This window comes from Microtus oregoni, unplaced genomic scaffold (assembly GCF_018167655.1).
Source record: "Microtus oregoni isolate MIOR12 unplaced genomic scaffold, Mior012 000002F_ref0000024, whole genome shotgun sequence".
Taxonomy (NCBI): domain Eukaryota; kingdom Metazoa; phylum Chordata; class Mammalia; order Rodentia; family Cricetidae; genus Microtus; species Microtus oregoni.
This window is the reverse complement of record NW_024543061.1, coordinates 32875526-32901010: the sequence shown is the minus strand read 5'-3', so window position 1 is coordinate 32901010 and position 25485 is coordinate 32875526. Positions and strand designations below refer to the sequence as shown.

Genomic DNA, 25485 nt, shown 5'->3' with positions numbered 1-25485 from the left:
AGTTAAGAGCATGAACTGTTCTTGCTGAAGATCCAAGTTTGGTTCCCAGCACCATACTGGATGGTTCCAGGAGATCTGACACCCTCTTCTTGCCTCCACAAGCACCTGCACTCATGAGCACATACATGCACACATACACATACACAATTAATAAATGAAGCTAAAAATGATATTAAAGAAAAGAAAAACATGACAATGGAGAGAAATTATTCCATGTGGAAACACAGTGATTATATCTGTATGTATGGACCAGGGGGTCCTAAATACATGAAGCAAGAAGTGGCAGAGTGAGGAGATAGCTCTAGAGATCCTACAGACATTAAGGAGGCCATATGAGCTCAGCCAGTAAAAGGCACTGGCCAGAAGCTTGACAACCTGAGCTCAATCCCTGGGACCCACCCATTCACATGGAGGAAAGAGAGCGCCTACCTCCGCAAGACCCTGCCTGTCACTCTGACCTCCCTTGTATACCAGTTACAAGTTATTATGCACAAATACCAAATAAACATAAAAAGTTTTCAGAAGAAGTTCCCGAGGGAAAACTAGGGATGATCCATGTCTATATATCCAATAACTTGGATGACTTAAAGAGATGAATTACTAAACATTCATTCAAGAAAAAAACAAGTGGCCTAACTAGCTCCATATTTACAAAAACAATTTTGTTTTTAAAAACTTCCCTACAAGGAGACTCTGAGTAAGCTGGTTTCTGGTAAATCTTAACAACCCTTTAAAGGAAAAGACCTGGATCCAACACAAATAAAGGAGATATACTTCCCAATTCATTTTTTAAAAGTCAGTATCAGAAAGGAAAAACTACTCATGAAGAACCCTAACAAGTATATATGCAAAAGCTTCAACAAATCTTAGCAAGTTGTACCCAGAAATACAGGGAGAGAAACCTTTATAATTGAAAGAAGTTTATCCAGAAATACAAGGCTGCTTCTATATTTGAAAGTCATGTTAATAAAACAGTACAGAAAGAGACCCACACAAATATGACCCACCGTTTTTCTTTACAATGGTGAAAAGACAAGTTCATGAAGAAAAGTATCTATTTTTTTAATTCTGTGGAAACAAATATATAGCCATGTGTAAAACCAACAAATTTAAAATTATACACTGTATCTTATACAAAATTATTTCAAAATGGACAGTGTGAAACATAATCTAGGAGTTGGGGAAACGGTTCAATACAGTAAAAGTGTTTGTTGCACAAGCACAAAGACCTGAGTTAAAATCCCCAACACCTAAATAAAAAGCAGGGCATGACCACAAGTTCCTATAGCCACAGGCTATGAGAGAATGGAGACAAGTTTGCTGGGACTTGCTGAATGCCCGAGCAACTCAGAGCTCGGTGAGAAACCCTGTTCCAAGGAAATAAGACAGAGAATCATAGAGTATTCAATGAAAGGGCATTCAATGTCCCCCAAGTGTGCATATGTATACACACACACACACACACACCCCATTTTTTTTAGACAGAGAAAAAACAACATTATCACTGGTAAGAACATGGAGCAACTGGAGAACTGGAGTTCTTATACACTGCTGCTAGGAGCTGAGGTTGCTAGAACGACTGGAAGACCAATCATCTATACAGGGAGCAGAGCATATCTATACATACTCTGGTTTTGTACCTTGGCATTTAATGATCACATGAAAGACAAATGCCCACAGCAGCACAATTTTGCAGCACAATAGCCATGAACAACCAAACACCTATGTCATTAGAATGCATGGTCTGTGGCATGATCACAGAATAAATTGTTATATAGTGAAGAGAGAGAACAAATGAGCGCTGGGCACGGGACATTGGTAAACGTCAATTCATAACAATGAATGAAAAAACCACACACCCAGAAAACAAATCACACACATCCATTCACATAAAGTTAGAACAAAAGCTAGTCTGTAGTGTTCACAATGTTTGGCCTGGGGAGGAAGGAAGCAAAGACTGGATTGGCATAAAGGAACTTCTAGGGAGTGGGTAAGGGTCTGTTCCTGACTTGGTGGCTACAGGGTCTGTGCACTTGAGCTATGTGGGTAGAATTTTCTCATTCTTTTGTGTAAGTTTCATATATATATTTTTGTTTTTCGAGACAGGGTTTCGCTGTAGTTTTAGAGCCTGTCCTGGAACTAGCTCTTGTAGATCAGGCTGGCCTTGAACTCACAGAAATCTGCCTGCCTCTGCCTCCTGAGTGCTGGGATTAAAGGCGTGCACCACCACTGCTTGGCTCAGTTTCATATTTTAAAATATATACTTTAAATTATACATGTCTATTTGTGAACATGCATGAGCAATTACACACATGCATGTGGAAGTCAGAGGACAACTTGTGGGGCTCAGCTCTCTTCTTCTACCATGTAAATTCCTAGGGATTGAACTCAGGTCATCAAATTTGATAACACAGACCCTTACCCACCGAGGCATCTCACTAGCCCCAATATACATATTTTAAGTTTTTAAAATAAAAACGGATAAATCTAATGAGGTTCCATTTCCACATATGGGATGGCACCTCTAGCATAGTGAGGCGACTTGGTTAGCCTCCTGTTTGCTCCTGTGTTCTCAACTAATATCATGGTTTCATTCTTTAAAAAAAAGATTTTTAAAAATTACATTGATTGTGTGTGTGTATTTGTGCCACAGCAGAATATAAGAGTAAAACTTTTAGGAGTCAGTTGTTTCCTACCATGTGGGTCTCAGAGGTCAAATTCATGATGTTGGGCTTGGCAGAAGTTATCTGTACTTGCCAGTCCCATGGCCTCCTTTGTGACATCCCAGCCACACTGCTCTTACTAGTTCTCACACACACCAAGCTTGTTCTTGTCTCCTGGGGCTCTGTGATGTTCCTTTATCACATCTGTTTGGACGACTTGTTTCTCATCCTTCACTTCTCACTTTAAATATCATTTTAAAACAGCTTTCCTGACCCTCTTATTGAAGGCAGCCTTGCCAGTCTACTCTACAGCCACTCTGTTCCAGGAATGGGCTAGTCTTTTCTACAGTGGACAGGAAAGTAAGTATCCCACCCTTCAGAGGCCTGATGAGCTCTGTGACGAGGACTCGGCATTTTCATGCTAAGGGGAAGCATCTATGGATAGTGGGAAATGGTGGACATGGTTGTGTTCCAATAGAATATCATCAACAAATACTAATGAGTTTCCTCTCATTTCATATGTCATAAAATAGCCTTCTTTTGGTTCCACCAAAAGCATTTAAAAATAGATAAAAAATTAGGCATCCAGGTTAGATTTGGCCCATGACCAGTCTCTATTATGTCACACTGTTCTAAACCTTTTCTTATTAGCCCAGTGGTGATGTGGGATGCCCTTCTTTATGCCATGAATAGGTTTTATTATAGTTGGTTAATAAAGAAGCTGATTTGGTCAATATCCAGGCAGAATAGAGCCAGGCAGGAAATTCAAGCAAAGATAAAGGGAAAAGGAAGGCAGAGTCAGAGAGACAGCAGCTGTTGAAGGAGTAAGATGCCAGAGTATTACTGGTAAGTCACTGGGTATGTGGCCATGCAGAGATTATTAGAAGTGGGTTAATTTATATGTAAAGCTAGCCAGTAAATAGTCTGAGCCACCAGTCAAACAGTCTGATGATGTGGAATTCCCCTCTTTATGTTGTGAATATGTTTTATTACCATTGGTTAATAAAGAAGCTGCTTTGGACCTATGGAGGGCAGAATAGAATAAGGCAGGAATTCCAAACAGATAGAGGAGGAAAGAAGGCAGAGTCAGAGAGATGCCATGTAGCTGCCAAAGGAGTCAGATGCTGTTCAGAACCTTACAGGTAAACCAAGAGCCTCATGGTAAAATATAAAATAATGTAAATGGGTTAATTTAAGATATAAGAGCTAGTTAATGATATGCTTAAGTGACTGGCCAAGCAGTTGTTTTAGTTAATATAGTCTCTGTGTGATTATTTCCAGTCTGGGTGGCCGGGAAATGAACAGCAGCCTCCGTCTACAAATTGGCGCCCAACATGGTTATTCGAGAACTGGCAGACTAAAAAGAAACCTCCAGTTATACCATGGCCATCTGGAATGACATCATTTTTGGGTTAGTGAGATGGCTTATCAGGTAAAGATGTTGTGGCTGACAACTCGGATTCAATCTCTGGAGGGTACACAGTGGGAGGAGAAAACCAACTCCCTTGAGGTATCCTTTGATCTCTACATGTAGTCTATGGCATGTGTATACCCATATACATACAAATACATAAACAATAAATAAATAAATGTTCAAAAAGTCAAAGATACCATTTAAATCCATGTGTATCTCCTCCACTCCTAGAGTGGGAACTGCAAAGGCAGGGGGCTTGCGTGGTTCCCACTACATTTGTACTGCCCATCACATCCCTTAGCTCTATGAAAGAAATGAAGGATTAAGCCAACCTTGGTGTGACTCTGGCCTGGACTTTGTTACTCTTCTTTCGAACAGGGATCAAGGGTGTTTGTATAGACTCTTCCTTCAATGTGTCTTCAATTAAGGAATCTGGTCGGGCTGACTGGGATCGTACAACGGTTTCTCCTTGGTATAAACTTGACTTACGGCTCCGATCAGGGTAAGACCCAGATTTCAACTTGACACGACTAGCTTCTGTGTCTTCCTTCACGGTGGGATATTCTATGGTAAACAGACCTGTCAACAAGATTACTGTTGTCACTTTCCCAGACTACCGCGTCACCTCTGCCCCTGCTTCTTGGCTCCTATCACCTGGACCATCAGAGTCTACTTTAGCTCACACCCATAGACCCCTCACTGGCTTTTGTCCAGTCCTGCCTTGCTCTGTATCTAGCACACTGCCCTAATAAGTAGTCAGCAAGAATAAACACATCTCATTTCTATTTGTCCTGCATGATCCAGCTTCAGTCTTACTTTCCCAGATGCCCTGTATTTCACTCAGCACTTTATAGCGTTCAACAGTAAGGTTAGGTACACCATGTGTTCCCTTTGCTGAGAAGAGGCTGGTTTCATCCTCTTCTTTGGTATGTTGTGGGATTTTTGTTTCTCTGTCTTGCTTTTTTACTTAGTCCAGTAGAAATTTCTGAGGCCAGAGGCCTAGTGCTCCTTTATTCGCCTAGCAAGCATTTATTGAATGAGTATGCTATGCGTAAAGACAACTCAAGACAGGCCTTTTGCTGCTAAAAAAGATGGGATGGGAAGAAAAGGAGATAAATATTCACAAGGCTAGGTAACAAGATTTTTATATATAATTTATTTAAATTTATCTAAGTTCATTGGTGTGAAGACATCAGATTTCCCTGAAACTAGAGTTACAGACAATTGTGAGCTGCTATGTGGGGTGCTAGGAATTTAACCCAGGTCTTCTGGAAAAGAGCAGCAAGTGCTCTTAACCACTGAGCCATTTCTCCAGCCCTGGTAACAAGATTTATACCATCAGAGCAGCCATGGGAACCATCGGAATGGGAACCATCAGAATGGGAAGGGGAGCCCTACTTTGTAAGGGAAGTCAAGGAAGGCTCACAAAGGAACGGCACAATTGAACTAAGCCTCTGCTGCCAAGGAGAGATTCCTTGGGGAAGCTGTGTGGGAAGCATGGCTGCAGGCCCAACCAGGAGGTAGCACCTTGTTTCTGAGGGCTCTCAGTAGAGCAGAGAGCACAGACATGAAAGCTCCCGAAGCCTGTCTGACTGGGCCCAAGAGTGCTCTGTGTCTAGCAGGGACAGTTTTGTGAAGTGATTGGATTTTTCTCTTCTTCTGTTATCCCCGAAGAGAGAAGAGCAAATGACAGTTATAAAGGATGACAGATGGTACAAGGGACAAAACAGAAAGGGCCCAGAGGGATGCACAAAATCTATGAGCTATGGAAAAGTAACATAATTGCATGGAGACACTGAAGGCATATAGGGAAAAAGTTCAGGAACTAAAGTTATCTCAGCTCACCAGTCCCAGCTGTGTGTCCTCAGGCACTCCCCATAGAAAATACTGGTTGCCCTTACCTCTCAGGAGGCTGAAACTCAAGAGGTGAAAAAGACTGAATTTTGAGACAGGTGACCCAAGATTTAAGAGACCTTCTAGTAGGCCTATGCACCTTTCTACCCTTACCTGCTGCCAGCAACACAGCGTTCATAAACTGAGTCACAGTCTTCTGAAACCGCTTCTTGATCTCAACCAGGGCTCTGTTTATCTTTAACATCTTTTCATCCAAGGTACTGATTCTGCGAACTGGCTGGAGGAAGACAAAGGGGTGGGGGTAGTGGTCACCTGCCCCCAGGAAGCTGTCTGCCTGTTCAGCAGGACTGACTTTGCTCTGAAGGTTAAGGGGCTGTTCCTTCTTCCTAGAATACATCTCTGTCCCTCCTGGCCTAGTCTTTCCTGAGTCAGGGCCTGATCTAACTCAGATTATCCTATTGTGGAGGGCCTCTCTGATTCCACTGTGTAGTACTACTGCTTGCATTGACTCCCATTGTGCTGTGTGACTGCAAGACAAGTTAGCACTTAACTAAGCAATTGGGTACATATGTTTTGTCCCCCTAAACTGCAAGCTTCTTGGAGGTAAGGACTGTGCCTTGATCTGCTCTGATTTCATGCAGAAGTGTTTAATAAATGTTATTGCTTTATAAATAATCTAATGCAGAGAGGCTCCTCTGGAGTGTCCACTGCCAGTCTCTCCCTATGGTGCATATACATCTTTTAGAATCCTTCCACCCAGCCAGCTACCAGAGTACTGGCTGTGGACAACTCATAGTTGGAAAGCTATGCTTGGCCAAGGTTACAGAGACCAGTGGGTCATCTACTGCACAAAGGCCCAGGCCTTTACCTGGAGTTGGAATTACTCTGATGGGTCACCTGGACTCCCTTTGGTATCCAAGAGGCCTTTGCTTCAGCTTCCCTGAAATTCAACCTCTCTCTTCCCTAATCCTCAAAGTAGTCATTTCCAGTAAGCTGTGTGCCAGTCTTGTTTTCCGAGGAACCTGCTGCGCATAGCCGAGTGCCTGCAAGGTACTGCAAAACCATGCTCAGAATCCAGGCTTCATTGCAGTCAGCCTTTCCCTGGGAAGCCCTTGTTTCCTTAGCCAGTGGCATTTGCTCTCTACTAAACATCTGCATCTACCCATTCCCAACATGTTTGCCTGGGTCTTTTTCATTTTTCTCAATTCCTTTATCTCTTAACTTGGCTGGCTCCTAAAGAGCAGGCTCTATGCTTTTCTATTGCCCTCTTATTTATTTTTTAAATTTATTTATTTATTAAGGATTTCTGCCTCGTCCCCACAACCGCTTCCCATTTCCCTCCCCCTCCCCCGATCAAGTCCCCCCCCCCTCATCTGCTCGAAGAGCAATCAGGGTTCCCTGACCTGTGGGAAGCCCAAGGACTGCCCACCTCTATCCAGGTCTCGTAGGTTAGTGGAAGCATGAGAAAGTTTCTTCTGTACAATTTAAGTCTCAGGTGGAGTGAGTGGGATGAGGAGTAGACAGATATTCTGGACAAGGACTAAGTTGGTCTTTTTCCCCTCCAGGCAAGAACCATGTAAAGTCCCAGCCTCCTTCTGAGCAGTTCCAGTCACTGCTTCTGGGATAATTCTATTTATTTATTTGTAATTTATATCCACCCTGGCTCCAAAAAGGATCTGAAGCGGCACTCTAGGCTAATAAAGCATTTAAGTCAAAGCATCGCCTCGCTTCCAAAGTGCTGCCTAGATAAGAATAATTTAGTGAGAAACCAGGCCTCAGGGCTGTAAAAGCTGGGTCTGCCATTCTGCCTGTCGCTGTGATAGGTGGCTCTCTCTGGGATGGGTGTCTGGGGAAACCATTTAACAAGCTTCCCAATGACAGAGACACTACCCTCCCCCAGTTTCAGCCTTTCTAGATGGCCATGGATTTTTATAGAACTAGAGCCATTCGAGCACACATGGTATGTTTGAAAGGACTGTGAGAATCCTAGAATGGAATTAAAGTCAGGTTGGCCTTTACACATCACTATATAGATGGGAAAACTTGGGCTCAACCAGAAATGTGCCTGGAGTAAGGTCCTGTGGTCTCTTCCTAACCTGGGCTCTTTGCCAGACCCAGTACTCTGAAAGTTTTCTTGGTCCTTGAAACTTTATCAATTCCAAGGTCCTAAGATGACCAGTTATTTGAACCTGGGAAGTTCATGCAAAAATAACTTGAAATGCTGAACCTGGTATTTAGGACAAAGTTTGGAAATCCTGTTGCTCACAGAAAATGATTACATTTATTTTTATACTTATGTTCATCTGGTTATAAATATACATTATAGAACATACCATGCATTTTTTAAATACAAGCAATTACAGACAATGCTTTTTTGGCAGGCTGCCTTCTCTGTCACCAGTGTTTGTCATCTATAATGCAGCATGTTTTCTGAGGCCATTTTAATGCATCGGCCTGTTTATCCCTACCTTAAATGCTCCCAAGATAGTCATGTTCTTTGAGTTATTGAGTCATTTTAGATAACTTTTCACCCTTCTACTGCACTGTCAGACTGTGCCTTCGTGAGCCTCTTGATGGAGACACTACCCTAGACATTTAGCATGGTCTAGTAAAAATACAATGTAAGCTAGTTTAATATTTAGCAACTACATTCAAAACATCCTAAAGTTATAATTAATTCTAACAATATATTTGTTTTACTCAGTATATAAAAATGATCACTTAACACACAATGAAAATTTGAAATTACTGAAAAATTTTATATTAAGTCTTTGAAACACAATAATTTTTTTTTTTTACTGAGATCTCTGATCAGTTTGCACTCATTGCACTTCAAGGTTTCAACAGCCCTGTATGACTTTTACTTGAGTCTGCCACATTGAACAGATGCTTTGGGCATCTAATTCTGACTCACTAAATTGTACTAAGGTAAGGCAAAATCACATTTGAATTACTTAGTTTTCCCAGGCTTAGAATGTGCTTGCACACACAGACTTAAGAGTCATTTCATTCAGTTCTCTGGATGGTCTTTGAGTTGCTTATATCATGGCTCTCACGAAACACTCAGAGATCATCAGACATAGTATGCATTTAACAATGACCATTAGAGCAAGAACCTGGAACCAAATGGACATGAGAGAGGCATCAACATGCAAGCACATTCATCTCAGCTTATTCGACAAGTCTACCTGCCTGCCATGTTTGCTTCCTTCTTCCCTTCCTTTCTTTTTGCTGGGGATGGAACTAGCCTCCCATGTGCTAGCCACACTCTACTCTGTACTGCACCTAAGCCCACTGTAGGTATAATTATTGAAGTTGATACAGCTTGAGCTCACAGGCATCTGAGTGTCATTGGTGTTTCTATGAGAGCCTTGATGAACACTGTCTCTCCTCATGTCTCAGCAGCTCCCATAGGCCTTTCACTGACACTAACCAGGTTGGACTCATAATTGGTTTGTGTTCTTCTGTGCCTTAGACTGAAAGTTCTATTCACTAGAAAGTGCCTTCATGTGGCACACTACAGTATTAGCAAATGCTTGCTGGGTTATCAATGAGAGAGAAATGCTGCTAGAATGAAAATGCAATGGGTAAAGCAGGCACAACTCTTTCTTCTGGGGGGAGCATTGTCTTCTTCATATACTTTGGGTCTACAACGAATTCCTGTCCCATGTCTTTGTGTAACTCAATGTTAGCTATCTTGGAGAGCCCGACAGCTTATGGCATACTATGGTAATATCCCCTAGCTTAAGAGCCTCTTGGCCAGATCCTTAGAATTTACCATCCCAGTGGGACACCACTGAATGGGAAAGGGATACTATTTGTAATTTCTGTAGGTGGACAAGTGTGAATATGGACTGGCAGTGGGCAAACTGCTTCTGGTCCTATAAGCCAATCTTAGCAAAGTATCAACAGGAATTACGGTGATCTGCCCCATTCACAGGAGCTCTCGGTTATTCCAATTTTACTTCCCTTGCCAAGGGTTGCCTTTTGGACACCTCAAGGTTTGGGGATGGCATCCTCTTCATCTGCTCTATCTTTTCCATGATGCTGATTTAGCCTGGTCCATAGCTAGACCAATGAATGGAAAGACTGAACTTGAAAAGGTTCTGTTCAATTTTATCCCCCCAATAAATAATGGGAAATACAGCCACCACCTCTCTTTGTTTGTGGGATGTATATCCTCACAGATGTGAGCATCTCCACAGATAGTTCAACCTGAAGGTGCTCAAGTCCCTTGTATAAATGGTGCGGGATTCATATCCCCTGTCTTTTAGCCATCTCTAGATTACCTGGCAGACTAGCATAGTGCAGGTCTTGCATCAGTTATTGCTCCACTGTGTGATTCAGGGAGTGAGGCACAAGCAGTTTGTGTGTGCTCAGTTCAGACACAGTACCTTTTCTGAGAATTTTCCATTCATAGTTGCTTAAATACGAGGCTATGGAAGAGTCTTGCGTAGGAGGTAGTTGGGGAAAAGTTCCAGAGCTATGATGTGGCTAGCTTTGCTGAAACACCCTGGGCCAGGGCTAGATTCCCCACCTACTTTGCTCTACTCGTCTACTTTGCCTTACCCGTTTGTCATGCACTATGCCATGGGGACAGCTTTTGGGCGACACACTGAGTGTTACCGTCTCATTCATGGAGGTGAAGGTGACAGTGATGGAGTCCGGCCCCAAGACTGTTAGCTTCATTTGTTCATTCACCTGCAGATAAAGAAACCAGCACACATAAATCCTCGTTTCTTCCAAGTCCAAGGCACAAACCCTTCTTGGCTTGGAGCTGAGATTTGTAAGCTCTTTCTGGGCCTTTTGCTAGACTCTAACTTTCATGTGAAGACAGAATACCAGTGTTCTTTGGGGGATTAACTGAGAAAGTAAACAATGCCTTCTTTCCGTTACCTTCCCTTCCTTCTTCCCTTCCTTCTTTCCTTCCTTCTTTCTTTCCTTCCTTCCTTCCTTCCTTCCTTCCTTCCTTCCTTCCTTCCCACTGTTGGAAATAGCTGTGAAAGCAGCATAGGTGTCAAACAGGTGAGTCAGTCTGAATCCGTAGGCTGCCCTGGGATGTGACTACTCAAACACCAACTAATGTGAGTCTTGTTCTATTAGCAAGCTGTTCAGTCTGTCTGAATCTCAAACCCTTTAGCATGAAGTAGCCATGGGAGTACTGTTCAAAGGAGGTTTTTAATGACAGGAGTGTCTTTTTAAGTCATAAATGCTCCTGCCCTCATAAGAGAACAGTGTCAGAGGATGTACAACAGGGTAGCTTGTTTAATTGTGAACAGTTTGCCAATTCTGAGTGTTATTCATCCAAGACCACAAAGCGTGTAACCCTCCATTGCTGTGCTCGTCCCAGTCTTCAGTGTTCTGACCTACAACATCTCTTTAACGACAAGATACCCCAGACTGTTCTGCATCAAGAGAATTCTCTGCCCTGCTCCTCCTACTTCCACTAGTTCAGATGTTGACCCGGTAGCCAGGGCTTCATTTTCTCATCTCTAAGTCTCTGCCTCACACACACTGTCATCTGGATCTGGCCCATCAGTATCTGAAAGATAATAAACCATATCTTCAGACTTGCTGATTACTCTCACTTAAGAGAAACTACCCACTATGGGTCTTCTAGAGAAACAGAATAGAGATGTCTTCAGGAACTCAAGCTTTGCTTGAGGGACCAGATTCTATTCTAGTTTTGCCTCTTAGCAATTGAATAATTTAGGAAAATCAATAATACAGCCATTCTCTAGGGTGCTGATATAGTTTGTGGGCTAAAACATGCACAAAGCTTAACATAGTACAGCTATTGTCCCACTCCCTGGGGATGTGCCCTTTTCTAAAGCTCACAATATGAATGTTCTATAAACTCAGTCAAGGCTCCTCTTCAGAAGAGATCATTTGATACTTCTCTCCAAGTTTTTGTTCCAGGTCAGGAATAAGGTCATAGGTACCCAGAGAGCTTTTCTACTAAGTCAAATAATGATCATCTAAAATCGTAAAGGGTATAGTAATATATATATATATACACACACACACACACACACACACACACATATATATATTTGCAAAATATTATAACAAGTCTGTTATTCTGCATGCTAACTTAAAAATTAATTTTAAAATGCTCATATTAATTCCTGAATCCCAGGACTCTTGCAGTGTCTTCATCCTCATCTATCTCTGCAGTTCATGCCTGAATTTCATCTGATGAAATGGACCTGTTAAAAAAAACACTGCCAACATTTCTAACCATGCTAGTTCTTGCTAGTAACTACACTAATCATTCTACTCATTCATCTGCTGGTCTTTCCTTTTCTAAAAAATGTATTATTTTTCATTATGTGTATGCAAATGCAGATGCCCATGGGGACAGAGTCTTCGGATTCCCTGGAGCTGGAGTTACAGGTCATTGTGAGCCATCCAGTGAGGGTGTTAGAAACCAATACAAGAGCAGAACACAGTCTTAAGCACTGAGTCGGTGCTCTAGCTCTGGTCTTTACTCTCATTAACCGTCCACATTGAGGCTGAACCGAGCATTCCAGCTCTCAGCCTTAGCCCTACTTCTAGTAGAGCTAAACCAATGCCTGAAAGGTTGACCCTCCCACAGGTAACTAAATAGTTGAAGAAAATGAAAATAACACCCCTCCCACCCAAAAAACTACTTAGTGGCTTAGAAGAGTGAGCACAGTCAGGCAGATTTTAAGGGGCCAAACTTAAGGATGAGTATGAAAGGAACTTCTGTCTCAAAGTTCTAGCTTAGAGGCCAGTCATGGTTAAAACTACCACTTTCTGGTGAAGGATCCAAAGACCAGAACATGGGCAATAAAAGTCACAGTAAAGTATACAAAGAGTTCTGGAAGGGACTGAGTCTGAGGAGAGTCTAGAATTCTGTGTACAAACTTACCCACATCTCTAGCCAGTCCCTAAACCCTAAATGTGAAGACAGTCTCAAGACAGCTCACAGAGAAATTTAAAATGCTGTGATTTGAGGTTCTGTCTATTGCTGATGGGGAAAAGTTCATTGCTTCAGTTGACCAAGTTCTTTGCCTTTTAGAACAATCACATCCAATACCATTCACAGAAAGACACCAGGATTCTGAGATTCCACAGCGTGACAGTGACAGTCTATAACCCAAAATTCTATGGTGAAAGAAGGACTAAAATAATGAGCCATTCTCATGGCAACAGGTTAATGACTGAAGTTGGCCATGTTTGGCACAACCAGGACACAGAAATCTTTACACATTATACTCTGAGACACCTGATGCAACAATATGCAATGATGTAAGGGGAAATATGCTTGTGAATTGTTAAAAGGAAAGCTCTCTGCAAAAGGATAATATATAGAGAAAACTAAAGAGAATTCTAGAATACTAAAATTTAAACTTTTTATAAGGTTATCATAAAAGCAAAAATGAGATGACAAGGAATCCAGAGAATTTGGAAACAGATCAAGAGAAATTACTTCTGAAAAGCAAAGAGACAAAATTAGAACCACAACAAAAAGAGCTTGAAAGAACCATGGGGCAGTCAGGAATTAAAAGCATTTGCTACTCTTCCAGAGGGCCAGAGTTCAGTTTCCAGAACCCATACCAGGTATCTCACAACTGCCTTTTAGGGGATTCACCATCCTTCCCTGGCCTTCAAGGGCATCTACACATATGTGGCACACAAACACACCTTAAAAGTATAATATATATAAATTGGCACCTCCAAAGAAAAGGAGACAGTCTGGGACATAGTTGTATTGTGTATTGTTTATACTTCTAGAAATGATAGAAGATTTTTCAAATTTGATTAAATGCATTTACATATACTTACAATTTAAAAGATTAAAAAACAAATAAAACAGGATAAACATGACAATCATACTTTAAAAAATCATCAAACTTAAATGTCCTAGTTTGCTTTCTATTGCTGTGATAAAGACCACTTTGCCCAAAAGCAAGTTTGGGAGGAAAAGGTTTGACTTCCATGTCCCAGTCGCAGTCCATCACTGAGAGAAGCTAACACAGGAACTCAAGCATGGCAGGAACAGAGACAGAAACTGAAGTAGAGGTCATGGAGGAATGCTACTTACTGGCTTGTTCCTCATCACTGTTCGGCTCTCTTTATTTTAAAACATTTATTTTTATTTTATATGTATGGGTATTTTTCCTGTATGTACATCTGTGCACCATGTGTATACATTGTTCATGGAGGCCAAAAAAGGGAAGACGGATCCTCTGGAATGGGAGTTACAAATGTTAACTGCCATAAGAATGCTGAAAATCAAACTGATCTTATGGGAGAATAACTAGTTTTTAATCACTGAGCCATCTCTCCAGGCCTTCATCTTGCTTTCTTATACAACCTAGAACCACTTTGCCCAGAAGTAGCACTGATTACAGTGTGTTAGATTTTTCCCACATTAATCATTAATAAAGAAAATGCCCCTGCCACAGACTTGCCTATAGGCCAATCTAATATGAGAGTCAATTAAAATTCTCTCTCTTGCTGGGCGGTGGTGGCGCATGCCTTTAATCCCAGCACTTGGGAGGCAGAGGCAGGCAGATCTCTGTGAGTTCGAGGCCAGCCTGGTCACAAGAGCTAGTTCCAGGACAGGAACCAAAAGCTATGGAGAAACCCTGTCTTGAAAAATCCAAAAAAAAAAAAAAATCTCTCTCTTTCTAGATATGTCTAGGTTTGTTATCAAAACGACAAAAACTAACCAGCACACCAGAAACTAAGAGAAAACCTTTAAAACCTAGCAACCAGAGAAAGCAAACAAATTTGGGTAACTAAAGATTCAGACTTTCATCCTAAACTATGGAAGGAAGGCACAATGTGACACTATTTTCAAAACGTTAAAAGAAAAAAGAAAGCCAATCCAGAATCTCATATCCCATAAAAATATCCTTTAACGGCCAGGTGGTGGTGGTGCATGCCTTTAATCCCAGCACTCAGGAGGCAGAGGCAGGTGGATCTCCGTGAGTTCGAAGCTAGCCTGGGCTACAGAGTGAGTTCCAGAACAGGGTCCAAAGCTATACAGAGAAACAATGTCTTAGGGAAAAAAAATCCCTTAACAATGACATTTTTCACATGAAAACAACAGCAAACTTGTTGCCAAAAGATCTCTGTTTATAGAAATGCCAAAAAAGTTCTTCAGATTGAAGAGAAATAATACCAGAGAGTAGCTTGGATTTGGAGGGCAGAATGAAGGGAGTTAGAAAAAGCCAGTATTTGAGTTAAGAGAGCATGCATACTGTCCAGAGCTCGATATCTGGTGCCTGTCATCCTACCCTATGTCATCTACTTTCTTCCATAGGAAGCACTTATGGACTCTTAAAAGGTGCCATACCAATCCCCCAACAAAAGCCTTTAGAAGTAATGTTCATTCTTTCATTTTACCGAGAATTGTACTCCCTTCGCCACCTCTGAATCATACACTGTCACTCCAAGTTATAATTCATGGGCCACTTTCTATTCCAAGCAACTTCTGATCATATAGGCCTTTGCTGTGCACCTTCCGGGGGAACTAAAATATAAGGCACAGTGCTAAATAGCTGGGCATGACAGTGTACACCTGTAATCCTGGCACTCAGAAGCCTGAGCAGAAAGATCAGTTCGGTGCTATCCTATCTGTATTACTGCCACAGACAGGCATTACTGGACAGCAATTTTCTCTGAACTGAAACATGTCCTGAAGGGAGGAAGGAGGCTCCTAGTACTTAGGTGATGGAGGAAGGTCATTGGTTAATTATAATAAAGAAACTGCTTGGCCCTAGGTTAAAACATAGGTGGGAGGAGTAAACAGAACAGAATGCTGGGAGGAAGAGGAAGTGAGCTCAGAGGCCATGCTCCCCTCTCCCGGGCAGACACACGCGATGAAGCAAGCCGCCAGGTCAGACATACTGAATCTTTCCTGGTAAGACCGGTGCAACACAGTTTATTAGAGATGGGTTGATCGGGATATCAGAATTAGCCAGTAAGGGCTAGAGCTAATGGGCCAAGCAGTGTTTAAAAGAATATAATTTGTGTGTTGTTATTTCTGGTGTAAAGCTAGCTGTGTGGGAGCCGGGCTGTGGGAAGAGGCCTGCAGCTCCTACTACACTTAGGAAATAAACAAGTTTACAAATCCAAGAAAGCTGAAATTTAAAAGATTGTTGGGGCCCCTGCCTAGGTTATACAAGACATAACATAGTGTCCTTCTGGGGAGGAGACTCTGGGATCAGCTATGCTGTGTAGAGAGACTCTGGTACCTGTCTAGCTGCTTACAAGCTGTATAGAAAACTCCAGGGATTGCATCCTTTGTGGGTTATCAAGCATGCCAGGGTTAGATGTCTGATAATGCAGGCTTTGTAAGGAATTCTCATGAATATGTTCATAAGTAACTCCAATAAGCCAGACTGTGGTACAATCATTTCTTTAGTTATGCCTTTATGCCCTATGTAGGGTGAATAGACACTGTTCACATCTCAGGAAAGTCACACAATGGACACACACACACACACACACACACACACACAAAACCCTATAAGGTCAGCAAGATGGCTCAGTATATAAAGGAGCATGCTGCCAAGACAGACTAGGGGACTCACATGGCAGGAGAGAACAAACTCCTTGCAAAGTTGTCCCCTGACCTCTGCATGTGTTTTACGGCACACGCACGCATGCGCAAGCACACACACACACACACACACACACACACACACACACACACAAAGAAATATGTGCTACATGTTTATTGAGTATGTTCCTCACGTAGACAAATTGCTGTCTTGCACTCTGATAGCTGAATAACAATTTTGGCCTAAAAGTTATAGAGAGTTAGAGACAAATGAAATAAAGCCTCACTTCTAGACTAAGTATGCCAAATTTGGTTTTGGGACACAGCTAGTTCTCTGATTAGACAAGTCCTACTTACTGAAGGTAGAATGTCTTAGCTGATACCCATAATGTTCAAACTTCTGTAAACATGCTTAACCACAGTGAAATTTTCCCTCCATGATCATGAAACATAAGGTTACCTGTAAATAGCCACGTAGGCAATAAATTACAAAACTGATATAAGCCTATAAAAGCTGTAAGAAACTATAAGCAGGCAGTTGTACTTGCAGAACATGAGCTCAGCCCAAGCTAGCTAGCATAAAATGAACTCAAGTTCTCCAACTCTTCAGGTATTGCTGGTTCTTTACTAGCCAGTTTTCTACAAAATAAATGTAATAAATTTCTAAAAACCTGAAAATTAAAATTATCAAGAATAACATTGTCAACTACTATAACTGTTGCTTCGTAAAATGAATATTCCACAACAAAATGCAACAATATAAATAAAAATCAAATAGAAAGGAGGTTGCCATGAAGTGTCAGTAAAGTAGCCCACAGTTCTACAGGCTAGAGGAAAGCAAGAGAACCTACTCTGAACCACTACTAACTGACTCATAACCTCTGAAGATCATGTGGCTGCTGGGGCAGTGCAGTCTCACAGGTGCTTGCCTTCTGATGCTGAGTAGCCTGTGGAAGCCACCCCCTACCCATGATGCCCACATACCTTGTATTCCAGAGAGAGTAATGTCTCAGTCTTGTTAGCCCAGCTCCACTTATGGACTATGCAGCCCTTTTGGTCATTTGTGATTCCACCTTCCTCATCCAAAACCAAGACATATGGACAGCTGGGAGATACACAGAAGATAAAAACTACTTAGAGGCCCTGAAAGAATTCCCTCCTTACTGCAGGCTACAAACAGGCAGGGCTGGGAAAGCCTGCCCTAGTCTGAAGGAATGTTTACCTGACATAAACAACCTGAGAAAGGGAAGGAAAGAGTCTGAAGACTCCTATGAGCAGCTTCACCTTTCCAGCCACCGTAGTCTAGGACTCCTTACACCACCTGACACTAGTGGGGCATCTTTGGAGAAGGGACAGGCTGAGGTAGAGAATGTAGGCTCAAGCAAAATCCAAAGAATAAAAAATGATTTTTTTTCTGTAGTTCTGCAGCCTGGCACAAAAATATCCAGCACCAAAATGTGAGCTACAACATCCAAACATGAAAATAACACCTTCCAAAAACAACTTATGGAAAGCTATGCAAAGATCAACTCTTAGCTATCAGGAGAGTGTGCTGCTCTTAATCTGAACTGTCAACTTGAGTAGCTTGGATATACCTAGATTAGTGGAGCGTGCCTCTGGGTTTATCTGTGTTTTCAGAGATGGACAGATCCTACGTGTTCTGTCCTGATCAGTAGATTAATCCTTTGATGCGTTCATAATATGCTGGCATCATTAGGAGGTAGGGAAAGACAAGAGAAGGAGGAAGTTAGTCACTAAATTGTATCTTGGGGAGGGATGTATTTTGCTCTGATCCCTTGTAATCTCCTTTCTCTATTTCCTAGGTCACCATGAAGTGAACTGCTCTAATCCATTGTGCTATAACAAACTAACACCTCTGAAACTGCAAACCAAAATAAATCTCTCCTTAAAGTTATTAATGTCAGGTACTTCACCACAGTAATGGGTAATAAATACACCACACAAGTTGTATTCACACATTTGTTTACCCACTCCTAGTGTAAGATACTTTTCCCACTAAAAAATTCTCCCAGGGGTGAAAACTGGGGGTGTGGCTCAATGGCAGAGTACTTGCCTAGCATTTATGAGGTTCTGGTCCTTGGCACTGGAAAACAATGGCAACAAAAACCCTGTGTATCAGTCAGGTGGTGGTGTACACCTTTAATCCAGCACTTGGGAGGTAAAGGCAGGTGGATCTCTGAGAGTTTGAGGCTGGCCTGGTCCACAGAGTAAACTCTGGTGTAGCCAGAGCTACACAGAGAAACCCTGACTCAAAAAACAAAAATTAATGAACAAACAAACAAACCACCCTGTTTATCGGACCAAGAATGGAGGGAGATCTTGATGTTCTAGTGTACCAGTGGGGGGACTTAGAGTAGGTTCCTTCTCACTTTGTGAAGTACAACATGTACCTAGCAGCTGGGCCTCAAAGAACCACAGGTTCCTACAGGTACTGCTTCACCCTGCCCTCAGCACCTCCCTAGAATCCTTAAACTAGGAACTTTTAGTCACTAATTATACACAGTACCAATTATCTCAAGGGATACTTCATGAGGCTAGACGTCCCTTGACCTACTCACCAGTTCTTTAGGTTGTAGTAAACACAGCCTTGGCCATCAGCATTGAACAGAGCCAGGAAGGTGTTAGGCGTGTCATTAAAGAGGCAGGTGATGGGTTTCCCTCTGCAGCACGTGGGAATCTGAAGCATGGCAATGTTTCCAGAGGGATAGCTGGCAGACACAGTCAAGTCAAACACAACTCTCCAGGTGCTGGCTATCAGGGTCCCAGCAGAAACAAGCCTTACAAAAGAATTCTTCTGTTGTGCATTGCTCCCTTCCTTCAAAGATTCTGCCTGTGCTTTGCATGTGTCACAGATAATTATGGAACCCAGCCATGCTCCAGGTCCTTCCTTTCTACTATCTTATGGGAAGTGCTCTTTTCTCCATTTCACATGTCAGGATTTTCATGGGTCTAAATGGTACTACATAGACTTTTAGTACTAACACATGAAGGTCTTAGGTATAGGGTGAGGAGGTCACCCCATGCTTTGTCTCATCTTACACCACCAGTGAGTGACAGGGCCAGGAGATGATCTCCAGAAGCAGCAGTATTTCTAGTACTGTCAGGCTGCCTCCTCTCTGGGCCAATCTTGTGGGAAAGTACGTTCTCTCTGCTCCTTCCTTAGCTTGAGAGGTCCCAAGAAGCACTGGTCCTCAGAAGAGCTGGGTCGGCAGCTCCTTCTCTATACAGAATTGCAGAAGCAGTGCTCCAGGTAGGGCTGTAGTGACTGGTACCACAATCTGTCCTCCTAAATCTTTCCCACTAGCCAAATAAAAACAGAAGTGGAAAGAGGGAGGGTGATAAGCAGGAGGAAAAGACACAGAGTGTCACACAGAGTGACCCACAAGATGGCACAGACCAGAAATTCTGGACCTAGATAGGTAGTCCAATGATTGAAACAAAAATTACACTAAACAAATGAAGCAGCAAGTTAAAACAATAAAAGAAAAAAATAATTGTTCTGGAAAGTCAATGAGTTGAAATTATACAGACTGTGCATTATAAAGGAACAGAAGGAATTGTATGAGAACTCATGCCCGGACTTTCTGAACTTGGGACACTGAGGCAGGAGATGATTGTGAGTTCCAAGCCAGCCTGAGCGACACAGTTTCAGGTCAGCCTGAACTACAAGGTGAGATATTATATTTTTTTTAATCCAAGAAAGAATAGAACCTCAGAGCCCCAGGAAAGATCATTAGAAAGTCAGGAAAGAGAGGAGACAGAGAGGAAATCTACAGAAGCAAAATATACTGAATGAAGCTGGGCATGGTTGCACATATCTTTAATCCTAGCATTTGGGAAGCAGAAGCAGGCAAAAGTCTCTTGAGTTCCAGCCCAGCCAGGGCTACACAGAGAGACCTTGTTTCAAAAAAAGAAAGAAGAAAGAAATTTCAAATAACTAAAACAAAAACAAAAAAACAAACTGGGAAGATTCACAGCATGTGTTGTTTTAAAAATTTACCACAAATCTTTAATAATTGAACCAATGTGATCTGGCATAAGGATAGACACCAAAATTATAAGAGTGGATTAAAAATGAGTCTAAAAATAGACACGTTCATCTATAGTCAACTTATTTTTGTCAAGCTCTCCATGACCATTCCAAGTGGAAAGAATGGTCTCTTTGACAAATGGCAGTAGGACAATGGGATACCCATGTGCAGAGGAATGAAACAAGGCCCTTAACTCATATAAGATGTAAATATTGGCTCTGAATACCTCAAAGATTTATATTAAGAGCTTCACCTATAAAGCCGATATAAAAAAACACAGGCTAAATCGTCATGACCTTGGACTTGGCAGTGATGTCATGGACGTTGAAACCAAAAGTATGATCAATAAAATGTGGAAATTTGGACTTCATTAACTTTAACAACCTTTGGGGTTAGAGGCAGAGCTCAGTGGTAAAGCATGTTTGGCACATTTGAGGCCTTAGTTTCAAGTTCTAGCAACTGCCACACCAGAACACAACCAAGGCATGAGCAAAATGCTAGAACACATACTTCTCCAAACAGAAGCAAATGTAAAGCTGTTCAGCATCACTATAATCAGGAAAGCACAAGTCCAAACCAGGGGATCCCAGCTGATTTCTGTGAAGAATGGTGAAACGAACACAGAACTGGTTCTGACAGCTGGACCAGCAGGTTCAAATCAGCTATGGCTTGCAACTGGCCAATCTGGTGACCATGAACAAAGACCTATCATTTTTATCTGAGCTCTTTATGTAAAAACAGAGTTGGTGGCTAAAGCCATCGTTCTGAAGAAGCCAAGAGGTGAAGAAAAGCTTTCCAAACCTGTTTCTCTTGGGAGGGACCCAACAGCTGGCTGGTGTACCTTAGCCTTTGAACACAGAGACACAGAATTTCTTTAAGATTACTGGATCCAGCTCACTCATCATGTAACCAAGAGAAGTGAGGCACACAGATTGAGTAATGTGTGCAGGGTCACCGTGAAGGCTAATGTGGACTGTCAACTTCATTATATTTAGGATTATGTAGGAGACAAGTGTCTGTGAGGGTATTTCCTCCGAGAGGGTTTTAACTGAGGTAGGAAGACCTAAATGTGTGCAGCACCATTCCATAGGCCAGGGTCCCAGACTGGCATTCATCTCTGTTTCCTGGCTGTGACTCATGTCATCAACCACTTTGCACACCTGCCCTCATGCCTAACATGAAAGCCTATACCTTCGAACTGAGAGCCCAAATAAACTCTTCCTTCCCCAAATACCTGCTGTGGCATTTTGTCACACTAAATGAATGCAGAAAAGAACTGAACCTGGTCTCTGTAACTCCCAAGGTGAAAACAGACTAATTGTCAAGATGTCATCACTGAGGAAATAGAAGTCGAGTGTCCCTGCAGCAATGAAGAAGAGGTCTGAGGTGGTTCCATATAAAGCATCTCATAATTCTGAGACAGGTAGGAACAAAGATCCAAGGCAAACATTCTCTGGACCTTTTGTGACAAAGAGGTCACATTGCCTCTTTGGGGCTCAGTTTCCCTGTTTCTACAACAAAGGAGCAAAATTAGATGACTCTGTGTCATGTCTCCCATACTTGAAATTAGTGTAACTCAGAACCTGGAATAAGTGCTTTGCCTCCAAAGGCCTCAGAGTTCACATTGCCCTAAGGCTGGACATCTGGATCTGGTGTAGCTCTTGAAGATGCTGGAGGGGAAATGGGGTGAGAGACGCCTGAAAGGGACGGTAAAGGGGGCTTTTCAACTCCATGTTTTCCAAAAGGATCTCTCTTTTTTTACCTTTATAACCAAATTCAAATTCCTTTCCTAATTTTAAAAGACAACAATCAGACTAAAGTTGCTCCTTTCTGAGGTTCTCATGAACCAGGTCTATCCAATTCATTCTATTGACCCACTATACATAATAGCTACTTGTTACATATCTGTGAGTAGAAAAAGCAGCCAACTCAACCCACTCCAAGGCATGGTACAAACCTAGGGCTCACCCTCTGAAGGGATCATCTGCCTTTTCAACATCTGAGCTTTCTGGACTGGAGTTCAGGCCCAGGCAAAAAGTCTGTTTTCTGTGGGCTGTAAGTTAGTTCCCTGCAGCTGCAGCTCACAATTTGCATGTGTGTGTGGATATACACACATATGCATATTTCTAGAAAGAGGGTCTATGCTGCCCATCAGATTCACAGGGGGAAATGTGTCCTCTTCTGCCACTTTTGCACCCAACATTCACATTCAGCCACACCAAGGCAGACCTCAGCTGCGGTCAAACAGATGTGCAGCAAGTGGGATGAGTGCTTAGACTCTAAGCATTGGAACCTTAGAGGTAATGTGCAAGGACCACTGGGTAAAACTAGTGAATAAGGAACCAAGAAACAACCCCCACCACAGCATTTAGGGACATCTTACTTTTTCTCTCAGCTGGAAATGAACTGCCCTGTCTATAGCTTTCTCTCTCCTGGCAGATGCCTTGAAGGCAAGGATCCGTCTACACAGCCAAGCTTCTCACAGGTATAAGGAACTTGATATACTCCTGCTATGTGAACTCTACTGGACTTGTACTTAACTTTAAATTCCTTCCTCACTCCCTCCAGAGCTTGACCTGAACCACCACTTACCCCTGGAGCATCCTCACCAGGCTTCTCTAGTTGACCAAGAATCCCCACTGACTAGTTAGCTGTTTCAAGCCCTGGAGTTCTCTGGGACTGAGTTGAGGAGAAAGAGCAACACCCATCAAAAGGATATTAAATGAAGGAAGAGCCATCATAGAAAGTGTAATGCAGCTTGATTGGCTTCTTGGGCCCCTTCCACTCTTGAGAATGGCGACCCATATGAGCATGGTGGCTGGAAGGCTGGTTAAGAGTGGAAGCAGTAACCTGAGTCCCCGCAGTGGGAGGTTGGTGAGGGTCCCCCTTGGAGGTCAACATTAAATGAGAGGGTATCTTTGCCCTGTAGTTGCGTAAAATCATGGGACAGGAGACATTCCTCCCTTTCCACAAGATCCTTTCGGCTTCTCTGTGGGAAGGAGATGAACGCATCTTCTAGGCACTCGGTTCTCTCTCTCCAGAGAGGTTCTCTATAGTCCCTTCTCAGCCCAGTCCCCTTGTCCTAAAGCACATCTTCTTCCAAGTCTTCCCCATGAGCAAAGCTGGTACTTTTAGGAGGAAGTGGGAAGGTGTCAATATGCCCTGGAAAGACCAGCTGTGTCTGACTGTCTGGACCTATGGAGTGGAGCTCTATGGAGCAAACTCGGGAGCAGCTGGAGACAGACTATTCCCTCACCCCCCCCCTCCTCAAGTTCCAGGTGGGATCCATCTAGAATGTCATAGTGTAGAGGTGAACTGGGTGGCTGTTGCCTACCTGTACCCTGGGCCTATGATCCCAGGAGACATATATAACTTAGGTATGAAAGGGATTTTAGTTTTTATGAGCTGGGCCCTTAGAAAAATGGGTTTCTGTGAGGCCTCACAGTATCCCCAAATAATATACTAGGAATCACCTATGTGGATGATATGTTTTTGGGGGAGATTTTTTGAACACTTGGAAAATCATGCCAAAAAATTAGCACTTGGGGCATAAAGTCTATGAATTGCCAGGAGCCACACAAAGGACTTCCTTGGGTGAGGGAGGATGTTACGGAGGCAAAGAGCATTGAACAGGAATTGGGCTGACAGAGCTAGGCAAGCTCAGGAATTGCTTTACTTCTCTTATTATCTATAAATTGGAAGGACCATAGGCTCGTGTGTGTGTGTGTGTGTGTGTGTGTGTGTGTGTGTGTGTGTGTAGGACTGGCATGGGGGGTGCACTTACTGCTGTGACACCCATCTATCCTTGTGTCCCACTTCCTATGGATACCATCCCTACATCTAGGCACTCACATGTGACGACACATATCCTGCAGCTTTTCCCGGGCCTCAGGGCAGGGGTCCTGGAACTCAACGACAGTGCTTTCAGGAGGGGTTCGGACTCGTGGGAGTGGGAGTGGGGGCGTGAGCTCATCTGTAGCCTTTTTGCCTGTAGTTAGAGGTAAGGAGTAGAAATATGGTGGGCTTCAGAGGGGAGTTCTTGAGCATCACATTCTCTTGGGGGAGAGCTGCAGAACATGTTAGGAGGCTCTTATACTCTGCAGCAATGGGGATCATTGGCTGAACTTTGCCAGCCAATAATTAAAGGTACATCAGAGACTGAGGAACACAGCAATGAACAGTAACAACAGCAATGAAGTGTGGCTGATGCTTCCATAGGCCCCTGTAAACAGTTCCCTTTTACCAAGGAGGGTGAAGCATGAGAAGACAAGTCACACAGGCAGCAAGGATGGGTGAAGACTTGGCTTCAAGCTTCTCAACTTCCAGCCTTACCTCCAGTGTCTGTGGGAATCAAAGGGGCAATGTGAACCAACCCTGCCCTCCTTTACTATCCACTCCTCCCCTACCTGTCTGTCTCGTTTATGTTGTCGTCATAGTTGGCAGGGTGGATGGAAGGTCCTAAGGTCTCTCTCACTCTCAGCAGGCCCTTCCCCTTGGAGCTGCTTTCTCTCACCTGTTGTTTTCCCCTAAAGTTCCCTTCCCTTCTAAGTGGGCCTTTCTCAACAGGGCAAGGGAGTCTTCTGTGGTTTTGATTTCTGCTCATGCATTGTAGCCCCTCTAGAACACAGAACTTGAGCCTGCTAAGTTTAGGACACAAAGATCACTATTTCTCCACTGGCTGTGTGGCTGAACAGAGCTGTCTTATTCACAGGCATCAGATATGGATACTACCTGGGTTGAAGGACTTAATTGCATGAGGGACACACACTGGAATGGAATGCAATTCTGATTGTAGTGACTGGATGTGCTGCAGCTCTGGAGTGCTTATAAGGATTTGTGTCACAGGCTGCTGAATCTCGGTGAGCTGAGCATCCTTCTAGCAGACATGAGATCTAACCATGCTACCAACTGCACAGGTTAGATGCTGATCCAGCCATTCATTTCTCCTCCCAATGCACCATC

The 25485-nt window shown here is 42.8% G+C and overlaps 1 protein-coding gene across 1 annotated transcript in view; it reads right to left on the bottom strand.

The window, feature by feature from the left end:
- CUNH3orf20 (chromosome unknown C3orf20 homolog) overlaps positions 1-25485 on the bottom strand; it is a 61189-nt gene that overhangs the window by 16825 nt on the left and 18879 nt on the right. Inside the window, exons 7-14 of the mRNA XM_041641217.1 lie at positions 24856-24864; positions 24376-24511; positions 23243-23512; positions 19051-19200; positions 17456-17576; positions 10501-10632; positions 6085-6208; positions 4410-4656 (exon numbers count right to left, since the gene is read on the bottom strand). Coding sequence (XP_041497151.1) covers positions 4410-4656; positions 6085-6208; positions 10501-10632; positions 17456-17576; positions 19051-19200; positions 23243-23512; positions 24376-24511; positions 24856-24864 — 1189 coding nt within the window. The remainder of the gene's footprint in view (positions 1-4409; positions 4657-6084; positions 6209-10500; positions 10633-17455; positions 17577-19050; positions 19201-23242; positions 23513-24375; positions 24512-24855; positions 24865-25485) is intronic.